Source organism: Syngnathus acus, chromosome 24 (genome assembly GCF_901709675.1).
Source record: "Syngnathus acus chromosome 24, fSynAcu1.2, whole genome shotgun sequence".
NCBI lineage: Eukaryota > Metazoa > Chordata > Actinopteri > Syngnathiformes > Syngnathidae > Syngnathus > Syngnathus acus.
In genome coordinates, this window is record NC_051108.1 from 891375 (window position 1) to 902419 (window position 11045).

The window sequence follows — 11045 nt, forward strand, 5'->3', positions numbered from 1 at the left end:
AAACATTCCCACTGGCTTGTAAACAGTGTCCTCACTCTCTTCTTTGGTTTTGTAGCCTCTCCAGAACCTTTCCAGAGCAGATGTTCCTCTCCCCTCCCACCCCTTTGGAGATGGAGTTAAATCACCTCAAGCGCAGAGTAAACACGTAGCGGAACGCGCCAGCCACCTTGTTGTTTGTCCACGGCGTCAATGCGAGCCGGCTCAAGTGTGATACTGGAATTTGAGAAACATAATTCTCACTTGCTCTTTATTTTATTCGGATGAACAGCACTCAGTCAACTGCTTTTTAAGAAATAGATTTTGTTCACGCTCAAAAAATGTATATACTTTTCTCCTAACCCTGTGGGTTTGCAACATATGTTTAATTAGAGTCTACAAATCTGGTATGTACATTTTTCAAGATTCCTTCATGGTTTGTTTGCATTTATTGTATTTGTTTGATGTTCTCGTGTCATCCAATCGTTACGTCGTTTGACGTCAGCTCAACGGCTTCTCCTTTAAATCGAGAAAGTTGAATGCTATTATTTTGAAGGCTAAAACCGGAAGCCGGTTTACCTAGCTTTTATTTTTAAAATACCGCCGGAAAATGTTTTGCTAAGTGGCGTAGTCCAATTTGTATAATCTTTCCGCAACCTGCGCGGAGGCAAGGGAATCGACAATCCGGTTGACGGACTCGTGCAACTCTGGGGGCTCCGTATTGACAAGCGGATGAGGTATCCAAAACAATTCAAAGGCAGCATTTCACGTGAAAACAAACATTGATCACGGAATTTGGAGGGGGGTAAAAAAGCCTCAGCGATACCCGCAGGCGGCTATGTTGCTAGCTCTAGATGCTAACAAGTTTTCATTCATACTTCACACCGCTCTGCTGATTTTACGCTCTCGTTTCTGTCCATTTTAAGTCACAACGCTGCGATAGTTCGTGTCCGAAGGGTGGTGTCGCCGTTGGTTTGCCCACGTATACCGATCACAAGATAAATAATAGCGCATCACACACCCCTCCGAGAAAAGCCATCTTAGCCTAGCCTAGCCTCCCAGTTAGCCGAAGCATCAAGTCCGAGTTGACGTCAGGGTGCACGTTAGCGTGCGAAATTTCGTCCCAACTCGATTATGACTGCGTTTAACCATCAAAGCATCTGTCGTGATTCATCGGGCAGCAGGGTCGCGTGCGATAGCGGCCCGTGAGAGCCCCCACAAAGCTCAACAGCCAAGTGTGACACAGGCTTTGTTTTGGGGAGCTGAGGAGACGAGACGAGACGAAACGCTTTGGCCAAATCAAGCCGTGATGTGCACGTTTGCCGCTTTAATTCGCTCGCTCGCTTTGCGTTGAGGTTTTGTACTAAAGCGGCGACGATGCGCGCTTGTTGCCGGGCTAGCGAGCGACTGAGCACTAGGTTGCCAGCCAGCCGCATTGTTGATAAACACATCTGCATGTCAAGGTAAGTTTCGCACTATGCACTATGTTGGTGGTCATGTTAGCAGATTGTTGGAAGGTTGGCAGAAGTCATTTTTAACTTTGCCTCTAAAAAAGTGTTCGTATTTTATTTCTTCCTCAATTCGATTGGATAAATAATTAATGGTCCTCTTTTTTTCCCCCGCAGTCTTGAACCGGCACGACGGGCGCTTTACGTCACGATGATGGCGGACGAGTGAGGAGTGAGCCCTGTGAGGTCCTCTCTCTGCAACACGCATACACACGCACACACACTTCCTCCATGGATTCCAGCAATGATGACACTCTGGATATCATCGTCACCAATGTGGTGGCAACGTTCAGGACCAGGTGCCACCTCAACCTGCGCACCATCGCCCTGGAGGGAACCAACGTCATCTATAAGCCGGAGGTGGGGGTAAGGCTTTTTGGGATTTAAAAGGGTCTTCCTCGCTTGATGTCTGTCACTTGATATAAGATAATTTGTCAAAGTCGGCTTTATTGTCAATTGCTTCACATGTCAAGACACACACAGAGATCGAAATGACGTTCCCACGGTGACAAGACATAGTACACAATATACATACAAGTAAACAACATGGAGCAAGTGTGCAGACAGTCAGAATCGAGCGCAAAAGTACAGGACGCTACGCAGCCGAGGGGGGAGAGAGTTCAGGATCCTAACAGCCTGGCGTATGAAGCTGTTGGTGAGTCCGGTGGTGCGGGAGGGAGCACAGGCGCTCCTGTACCTCTTCCCAGAGGGCAGAAAATCGAACAAAGAGTGAGCGGGGTGACTCACATCACTCACAATCGTGGTCGCCTTGCGGGTGAGATAGGAGGTGTAAATGAGTTGCGTTTTCTTGTTTGGCCGAGTTTATAATGAGAAAACCAAAAGTGAGTCAAAGCATGTGTGCGATAGATTTTTTTTAATTTTATGGCAAATAAAAACCAAAACCTTGTGTGATTTAGAAAGTCCTCATGAAGCTTCGGAAGCCCAAGATAACCGCTTCCATCTGGTCCTCAGGGAAAATTATCTGCACTGGAGCAACAAGGTAGGAATGCCTGCTCGCATTGTCTTCATGTTAACGGGCGGCCATTTTGTTGGACCTTGGTGGCACACAATGTAATAATCCCGCCCTTTCCGCGTCTTTCAGCGAGGACGAGGCCAAGCAAGGTGCTCGCCGCTTGGCACGATGTCTGCAAAAAATTGGCTTCAAGGTGGGAAGAAGCGTCACTTTGACCACAACTTCATATTGAAAATAAAGAGAACGAGGTGGTTGATGAGTGTTGAACTCTTTCCAATATGTCTTGCTAAAATGTCAGCACACACAAAGGTTCCTCGGAAACATCTGAGCAATAGGTGAAGCGTGAAAGTTGTGCATGTGACGTTTGCCACGTGTTGTGTTCAGGTGAGGTTCTCGGCCTTCAAGGTGGTGAACGTGCTGGCTGTCTGCTCCATGCCCTTTGCCATCCACCTGGTGGACTTCACCAAGAAGAACCGGCCCATTGCCAGGTAGGTGACCAGATTGTCTGTCTGCGCCCACCATCTCAAAATGTCTTGACCAAGTGCGCCCTCTAGTGGCCGGGTCCTAGCAGTAGAATGGTGGTGCACACATTTTCGACAAGTGGACTGACTGTTTTGCCTCGCTGGCAACATGTTGTTATTCCACCTGAGGTTTTTATTTCATTTGCTTGTTGGCAACACAAGATTGCACGTAATAAACCCTGGTTTTCTTTGCGTCAGTTATGAGCCCGAGCTCCACCCTGCCGCCACCTACAGGATCAAAACCATCAAGGCCACCATCCAGGTGTTCTCCACGGGCAGCCTCACAGTCACAGGTACCTCAGCCGAGCTCGCCACTCCAACATTGCGCAATTCCTAAGCTGCGACTCGGGTTCTGATTTGTTGCTCTTTGTCAGGACCAAACGTGCAGAACGTGGCCACGGCGGTGGAGCAGGTGTACCCGCTCCTCTTTGAGTGCAAGAAGCCGCTCTGCAAGTAAGGCGGAGCGCCTGGGCCTCGGTCCTCTCGCCACCGAGTGCGTTTCTTGTGGACTCGCGTTCGTTTTAGAAGTAACAAAAACAAAAAAACGCAAAAACTGTTGCAAGTCAACCATTTTCTCCGTCCACGGAAAACTCTCCAAAATCCGGCTTACTCAACTCATGTACATTTTGACACTCGCTGTAAATTGTAAATATGATGATTTTGTAATATTGTTATTCCAGGATTGAGCCTGTGTGTGTGCGTGTGTGTATAGGATCACTTTTGAGGATGTTTTAGTGCAGGTTGAGCGTAAACGTAAGCTCCGTTTCCGAGACCAGCTTTTAATGTTTGTGCTCATGCGCATCCCTCGAACCGACTGGACTTTTACCCGCATGACTCTTAATTGCGGTTGACGTCATCCGATCCGTTTATAAGCGGACCTCCCGCCGGCCGTTTCCCAACCCCCCCACAGCTTCAAGACTATTTTGTATTTTATACAAAAATAAAGTGATAAATAAAGCAGCCGAGTGTGTTTGAGAGAATTTACAAGAAAACGTAATAGCCACGAGGGCGTCGTTTTAAAATCAAAAGTTGTGATCTCGCATGCCTGTCTTTAAAATACATCCATCCATCCATCCATTTTCTGAACCGCTTAGTCCCCACGGGGGTCGCGGGAGTGCTGGAGCCTATCCCAGCCGTCATCGGGCAGTAGGCGGGGGACACCCTGAACCGGTTGCCAGCCAATCGCAGGGCACACAGAGACAAACAACCATTTGCACTCGCACCCACACCTAGGGACAATTTGGAGTCTTCAATCGGCCTACCAAGCATGTCTTTGGGATGTGGGAGGAAACCGGAGTGCCCGGAGAAAACCCACGCGGGCCCGGGGAGAACATGCAAACTCCACACAGGGAGGGCCGGAGGTGGAATCGAACCCGCACCCTCCTAACTGTGAGGCGGACGTGCTACCCAGTGCGCCACCGAGCCGCCTTTAAAATACATATTCATCCAAAATCAGAAATCCTAACAATTGAATTACATAAATCATTGTGCAAAGTTTGAGCATTAACACTGTCTACACTGTCCATCTTATTGCGTGGAGTGAGTGAGTCGAATGTTGAACTTGTCCAGTGGTCACAGGATGTTGGGGGGCCTCTCCCTGTGTTTGGCATTTGGGACCTTCTTGCACAGGTTGATTTCAAAATGCTTCCTGGATAAACGGAGGAGAAAAACACAAGATGAGGCCCGTGACTGGTGGTGCACCGGAATGCAACTCACTTTTTTGCCAGTTCTTTGGAGATTTCCTCTAAGGTGCGTCCTCGCGTGTCGGGCACGCAGAGGATGACAAAGACCAACAGGACGAAGCTCATTGTCGCGTACAGGAACATCATGTTTGGGACGCTGATCTTCTCTGAAGAAGAAGAAAAAAAACAATGTACTTGATTGGATCAGCTGCACAAGCAACATCAGAGTGCAACCTTTGGCATTTGCCCAAGATAGTAACGCTTGACTCTCAACTAATCTGGTGAACTTTGATATTAGGCCAGTTATCGCATCTTTTCGCAATTGATTATTTCATCAATTACTCAAGTCAGCAATGACTCAAGCAGCCTCAAAGGTCTGCGCAGAAACACGCAAACGGCTCCCGATGTCACAAATGTGCTTCTAAAATGATGAATTCAGGAGAGAACATCAACGTACCTGTCATGGTGAGGAAGGTGGCAGAGATGAGCAGGTTGGCGGCCCAGTTGACGGCCGACACCACCGACACGGCTCGCCCCCGGACGCCCATGGGGAAGATCTCGCTGAGGACCACGTACACCACTGGCAAGTCAAAATACACAAGCAGCTTGTCAGGTTGTTCCGAGCCAGATTGGAATTTGTCAATCCATCGGAGCGACTCACTTGGCCCTAGGCTGGCCGAGTAGGCGGCCACAAACACCAGCAAGCTGATGAGCGAGGCCCACTTGAGCGAAGGCGATTCCTCGTCCGCCGTCCCGCTTCGCGACGACCCCTCGTCGTCTTCCGTCCGCCAGACGGGGGCGCTGGTGAAAAACTCCTGGGTGCTGTTGTCGCCGGTGCGGCCATCCCACCAGACGGCGGTGCGGTTGAGCGACGGCGGGTGGCTGACGCACAGGCTGGACAGTTGCGTGCGGCCGTGCAGGGTCAGCGCGCCCAGCGTGACCAGCGACATCCCCATGGTGGCCGCGCCCACGCACAGGAAGCTCTTGGGCCCCACACGGTCCACCAGCAGCACGGCCGGGATGGCGCCCGCCACCTTGACGGCGCCAAAGCCGGTGGACGCCAGGGTGGCGGCGGCGTCGCTGCGGAAGCCCACGCCGCGCAGCAGGGGCGAGGCGTAGGACAGGATGTTGGGCTGCCCCGTGGCCTGCTGGAGGAAGACCAGCGCCACGCCCGTCAGGAGCCGCGATCGCAGGTTGGACTTGGCGCCGAAGAGCTCGGCGAAGCTGTGCTCCGACTCCTCCTTCAGCCCCATTTGGATATCCCGGAGTTCTCCTTCCACCTGTTCCTTGGTGCCGCGCCGCATGCGCGCCAGGACCTCTCTGGCTCGCTCCGGCTGGCCCCGGGCCAACAGGAACCTGGGGCTGGGCGGGAGGAACGCCAGGGCCCCCATCTGCAGCAGCGCCGGCGGGATGACCAGCCCGAAGGTGTAGACCCAGCCGCGAGGCGTGGCGGCAAAAGCGTAGCTGCAGCCGAAGCCCAGCAGGACGCCCAGCACCAGCATCAGCTCGTACAGCGTCACCAGCAGGCCGCGGCGCTCCCGCGGCGAGATCTCGGCGATGTACAGGCACGCCGCCGTGCCCGACAGCGCCGTGCCCATGCCCACCACCGCCCGGCCCGAGGCCAAGGCCGCCAGCGAGGAGGCGGCCATGAGCAGCGCCGTGCCGCCCACCACCAGGCCGGCGCTCAGCAGCAGCGAGCGGCGCCGGCCGTAGCGGTCCAGGACGGGGCCGCCGGCCAGGCAGATGAGCAGAGCGCCCAGCAGATGCGAGCTGACCAGCAGCTCCTGCTGGCGGCACGACAGCGACAGGACGCCGCGCAGCTGCAGCAGCACGCCCGACGTCAGGCCCATCTCGTAGCCCAGCATCAAGCCGCTCAGCGAGGCCGCCACGGCCGCCGCCACCGCCAGCCAGCTGCAGCCTGCCCGGGCGGGGAGCAGCGCAAAAGAAAACCTCAGGAAATCAAGCCACAGAGTGAGACAGGTGTGCTCGTTAGATTTTAGTGCGGCACAGGTTCAAAGTCAAAGTCTGCTTTATTGTCCGTTTCTTCACATGCCAAGACGCGCAAAGAAATCGAAATGACGTTCCCACTATCCCACGGTGACGAGACATAGTACGCAATATACATACAAGTAAACAACACCGAAAATAAAAAGCTGTTGTCCATGCGTGTCTGTATTCGTGGTTTTTGGAGCGTAGAAAGCGAGTGAGCAATGTCAACGAGTGAGCTTCTCTTGATTTGTCTGTGGCTCCAACTGTACTGGAACGCATGACTTATATAACGGAATTTCGGTTTCTTTGTGTGTCTTGACATATGAAGGGATTGACAATAAAGCTGACTTTGACTTTGATATAAGTTTTTTTTTTAATTCATCTGTCAAGATTTGTCTGCTTTGTTCGTGCAAGCCAGGCAGCAAACACACTTTTTGGAACGACGTCAGGATGTTCAACCTTAGATTGAAGACAAACTGGAAGCGGGGCCGCAAACAAGAAACCAGATTTCAAAGACTGTCAAAACGTTCAAGCTGAGCATATTACCCTGACCGCCGGCGGCTCTGCTGTCATCGCAGGACGGGTTCCCCGGGTGCTGACGGGACATCATCTTGGTCTGGCCGTCGGAGTCCATCCGTGGGTGGGCGGGCGGCGAGCAGCAGCTCTGCAACACGTTGAGGTGAGGGAAAAAAAGATTACCTACATTCATTCAAAGCACAGCTTCTCGGGTGCCATCCATTTTGGGGCAAGACCCACAAAATGGGACAGTATTAGAAACTCCACAGATTTTGTTTCATTTTTTGTTGTTTTAATGTTTTCCAGTCATTGACCTTTTTTGACCCTTTTGACCATGTTAAAGTAAAAATTGTGCATCTTAGTATTGACAACCATCAACTTAATTGTACTCTGAATGAGTGTTGAAAAAGTCTATCTTTGCTCACTTATTTTGGATAACTATTTATAAATTCGGAGGGGGGGCTCAAATGTGGAGGTACATGCATATAATGGACAGGAACCGAATTCATTTAAAAAAAAAAAACAACTCGGCAACCCCACGTGACCTGGCCCATGTTTCTTTGAATGAGCCCAAAAATTGCTTTACACGAACCATCAAAAAGTAGACTGCTGACGTCACTTCGTGACGTATTCGGTCGTTGCGGCCTAACTTCCAAAAATGACGATGAAAGTGGACAGTAAGTTTATTAAAGCGTCGTAATTGTCACCTACCTGCTTGTTGGCTCTTTTAAAGTCGCGTTTGTCGCTCCATTGACTTTCTTGCACGTTTTTTTCTCGGCTCACTCCTGCGCTAGTGCTCGTGGGCCTTCTTGTTTTGGACAAGCGAACATCGATGGCCGCGCCCATGTTGGTTTTGTGCACCAATCAAAAGTGCGGATCCATCCAGGCACCGTCTATGCTGCCTTGCTATTGGTCCAAATCTATTGAACGCTCATCTCGACTCTGCCTACTCATAAATTCTGAGGAATGCAAATGTATAATGTTTTGTGTAGAAACTGTGACTTTTGGAAACCATTAACCTTGTAAATGATCGTATTTGAATATTGTTATATGATCATTCAGACTATTATATAATCGTGCATCTGTTGCAACAGTCCAGACTACAAATACAAACAAGGGGCCGCATTTGCCTGGCCTGCACTTGTTTCTAGTTGGTGTCGGGTCATGTTTTCAGAACCCAGCCATTTGATTCCCACTGCGAGCGTATTATGCAACACACGCGCACAGAACAGGACATCCTAATTTATCAGCCATAAATTCATCATATCATATAGCTGCCTCATTGCTTATCTGACATTCTTATTGCTGGAAGCTAAGCCCACAGTCCAAAGGTCACGGCTACTTTTCTTGCGCAAGCAAGAGTGGGTTTTTCTTGGGGGGGGGGGGGGTAGGGGTTGTGAGGGGGTAGGGGGTACCTACCCCCCCCCCCCCCCCACACACACACACACCACCATCCGCCGCCTCTTCGGTTGTGTTTATTTGCACTTGTTTAGTTGGACATGGAAGGTTAGCAGTTGGTGTTTGCATGAGGAGGTAGATTGGGGTCAAACGTTTTGTACTTGAAAAAACAAAACTCGTACTTGAACAAATAAAACTTGAATTATTTTTATTTTTTTTTTCTGTTATTGGACGAAGCTGCTGAAAGCTTCTTTTTTTTTATCAAAGCAGGGAAATGTAATACATTTTCTTGGACGCTCAGACATTGGAAAAGACACCTGCGTTTTGAACTTCGTTGCCCAGTACTTACCGTAAAGCACAATGACAATACATAATCGAAAGTAATTACAATTAAACAAATCAATAACTAAAACACAGAAACAGTGACACCTAGTGACCAAAATACATCACTGTTTCAAATTAAATCCATCATTACTAAGTGTGAATGAAACTCGAAAAAAGATCCGAATCTGAAAAACCAGAGTTGAAACTGAAAAAAAGAGATGTGAATCTGAAAATATAAAACATGTAACTGAAAAAAATAAGACCTCAAGTCTTGAAAAATAAATGGAAGTGAAAATTGAAAATAGTTTATTCAAAAATAAAAACTATTTGCAACTCGAACATTTTTTTCATACAAGTATTTTAATTCTGTCAAGTGCGAGTTTCTTTTTTTTTTTTTTTTTAAGTACAAAACCTTTGACCCCAATCTACCTCCATACATGTCCTTCACGATTTGTTGACGAAAGGTGGATCGCAAATGTTTCCTTCGAAAAGCTGAACCTGAAAGTGTGACTTTTGGGCGTTCATTATTTCATCACCGCAGATCACAACGCGTCAGTACCACCATTGGCCGCTAAGGGGCGTTGTTCACCGCCACTTGCGTTGAATCTCATAAAGATGTCCTTTTATTGCAGGTAGTTTGAACCTTGACCTCCAGTTGTTACGTAACACCGGCGCCACACCTCGATGCGCTCTTTGTTCGTGCGTGTGCGTGTTGGGCAAGTTGAAAGAGACAGCGCGAAGGATTAGCGCATGGGAACATGTTATGCAATGCGTAAATATCCAAGCACGTTAACGAAGGCGAGCCGCCCGCCCGCCCGTCGCTAATCCGTGGGAGTCTGCAGAAGGTGTGGTCGGGAGCCGGCGGGCGTGTGCGCGTGTGCGTGCGTGCGTGGGTTCGCGCACGCGCGCGGCCGTGCTTATGAGTAAGCATTATTCATCCGTCAGCTGTCACAGGACAGCTTTGTGTGAGCACTTCCTTGCCTTGACGTCACTTTTGGCAAACGTGTGCAACAACTTCATGTATCCCATTTTGTAGACACTTGATTAGGCAATGATGCGTTTCAAAATACAATTAATTCAATGAAAAGAACCAACTCAGAATACATTTCGGTGGGTTTCCATTGGGCGAGTTGCTGCTTTTGTGCTTCTTTGGCGTCCAAGTCAACATTGCGAGCTTGGAAGGACCTAGTGTAGAGCGAGCGAGTGTGTGTGTGTGTTTGTATACCAGAGGCTGCAAAATAGGCAAGTCGTAAAATGCTGACTAGCGAGTGATTTGCGAGACATCTCCAGTCATTGGGCGCCGTCATCTTGAGCAAGCGCGCCATTCACCTTCCTTCTCGCGTATGGAAAGCAGATATGCAAATGAGCAGCTCGCCGTCACCATGGCGCTGGTTGCCACGGAGTCGCCGCCAACGAGGTCATGCACCGATGAGCCTCCTCTAGGCCCAGGCAGACGCTAATCCACTTAGAGCTGGCCGAAGCGCACGCGGCACCTCGCTTTTGGCTACGCGCTGTGAGGAAAATGACAAGGTTCTCGCCACAGAAGCTCATTGGACCACAACGTGACAAACAGACACACGCGCACACGCTCTGCCGTTCCAAAGTGTGGTTTTCAGATGCTGACTTGGGAAAAGAAGCTGTGATGAGAAATTTGACTCGCAACTGACCTTTATCCTTCAGTTGAAAAAATAATGTAGGAAGGAAGGTTGCGTGATGCCCTCGCATTGAGGCAAGGAGCTGCTGCGGGCCACAGCTTGCAAGCAAACACTCACACCCCAAAAGCCACGCATCCAACACAAACAATGTACAATACTTACACAAGAACTGGTTTCTGATATTTGATGACGTTTTATTTGCTCAGCATTGTGCGATCTGGATGCTTTTGTTGCTCGTCTCGGAATGCGTCCGTGCTTCTTCCTCCGTCCCGAGACACGCGGCGGGTTTCCACCCCGCATACCAGACTGCATATTTTTAGAAGGCCCCACTCCGGGGAGCACCCCCCCGCCCTTCTCCTCCCCAGTAGCTCATCTTTGGAAATCCCCTGACCTGAATATTTGACCTACTGTCCATCTAGACATTACATTTGGACTCATGATGACAAGGGTGGATCAGTTGACACTAAAGTCACATTGGTGGAACAATTTTGTATGTAGGACAC

The 11045-nt window shown here is 49.8% G+C and overlaps 2 protein-coding genes across 5 annotated transcripts; one reads left to right on the forward strand and one right to left on the reverse strand.

Annotated features, from left to right (window-relative positions):
* The first annotated feature begins 582 nt into the window (after window positions 1-582).
* Window positions 583-3938, forward strand: tbpl1 (TBP-like 1). 2 transcript variants are annotated; one of them, XM_037244879.1, is made up of 7 exons: window positions 583-713; window positions 1602-1850; window positions 2402-2484; window positions 2587-2650; window positions 2842-2945; window positions 3177-3271; window positions 3353-3938. In XM_037244879.1, exons 2-7 carry the CDS (start codon window positions 1716-1718, stop codon window positions 3433-3435), a joined length of 564 nt encoding a protein of 187 aa, XP_037100774.1. In that variant the 5' UTR covers window positions 583-713; window positions 1602-1715; the 3' UTR covers window positions 3436-3938. The 2 variants fall into 2 exon arrangements, with proteins under 2 accessions (XP_037100774.1, XP_037100775.1); XM_037244880.1 differs by having other exon boundaries at window positions 1602-1844.
* A 496-nt stretch (window positions 3939-4434) lies between these two features.
* On the reverse strand, window positions 4435-8027 carry slc2a12 (solute carrier family 2 member 12). 3 transcript variants are annotated; one of them, XM_037244876.1, is made up of 6 exons: window positions 7877-8027; window positions 7196-7313; window positions 5322-6578; window positions 5118-5240; window positions 4695-4827; window positions 4435-4626 (listed from the first exon to the last, which is right to left on the reverse strand). In XM_037244876.1, exons 1-6 carry the CDS (start codon window positions 8009-8011, stop codon window positions 4551-4553), a joined length of 1842 nt encoding a protein of 613 aa, XP_037100771.1. In that variant the 5' UTR covers window positions 8012-8027; the 3' UTR covers window positions 4435-4550. The 3 variants fall into 3 exon arrangements, with proteins under 3 accessions (XP_037100771.1, XP_037100773.1, XP_037100772.1); XM_037244878.1 differs by having other exon boundaries at window positions 4691-4827; XM_037244877.1 differs by having other exon boundaries at window positions 4507-4626; window positions 7202-7313.
* Window positions 8028-11045: the final 3018 nt, after the last annotated feature.

Excerpts from the sequence above, each read along its gene's own strand:
- tbpl1 (XM_037244879.1), top strand. The coding sequence starts at position 1,716 with ATGGATTCCAGCAATGATGACACTCTGGATATCATCGTCACCAATGTG. Across the intron at positions 2,485-2,586 it reads ATCTGCACTGGAGCAACAAG|CGAGGACGAGGCCAAGCAAG; the intron begins GTAGGAATGCCT and ends CGCGTCTTTCAG. Across the intron at positions 2,651-2,841 it reads TGCAAAAAATTGGCTTCAAG|GTGAGGTTCTCGGCCTTCAA; the intron begins GTGGGAAGAAGC and ends TGTTGTGTTCAG.
- slc2a12 (XM_037244876.1), bottom strand. The coding sequence starts at position 8,011 with ATGGGCGCGGCCATCGATGTTCGCTTGTCCAAAACAAGAAGGCCCACG. Across the intron at positions 4,828-5,117 it reads CACCTTCCTCACCATGACAG|AGAAGATCAGCGTCCCAAAC; the intron begins GTACGTTGATGT and ends CTTCTTCTTCAG. Across the intron at positions 4,627-4,694 it reads TCCAAAGAACTGGCAAAAAA|GAAGCATTTTGAAATCAACC; the intron begins GTGAGTTGCATT and ends CCGTTTATCCAG.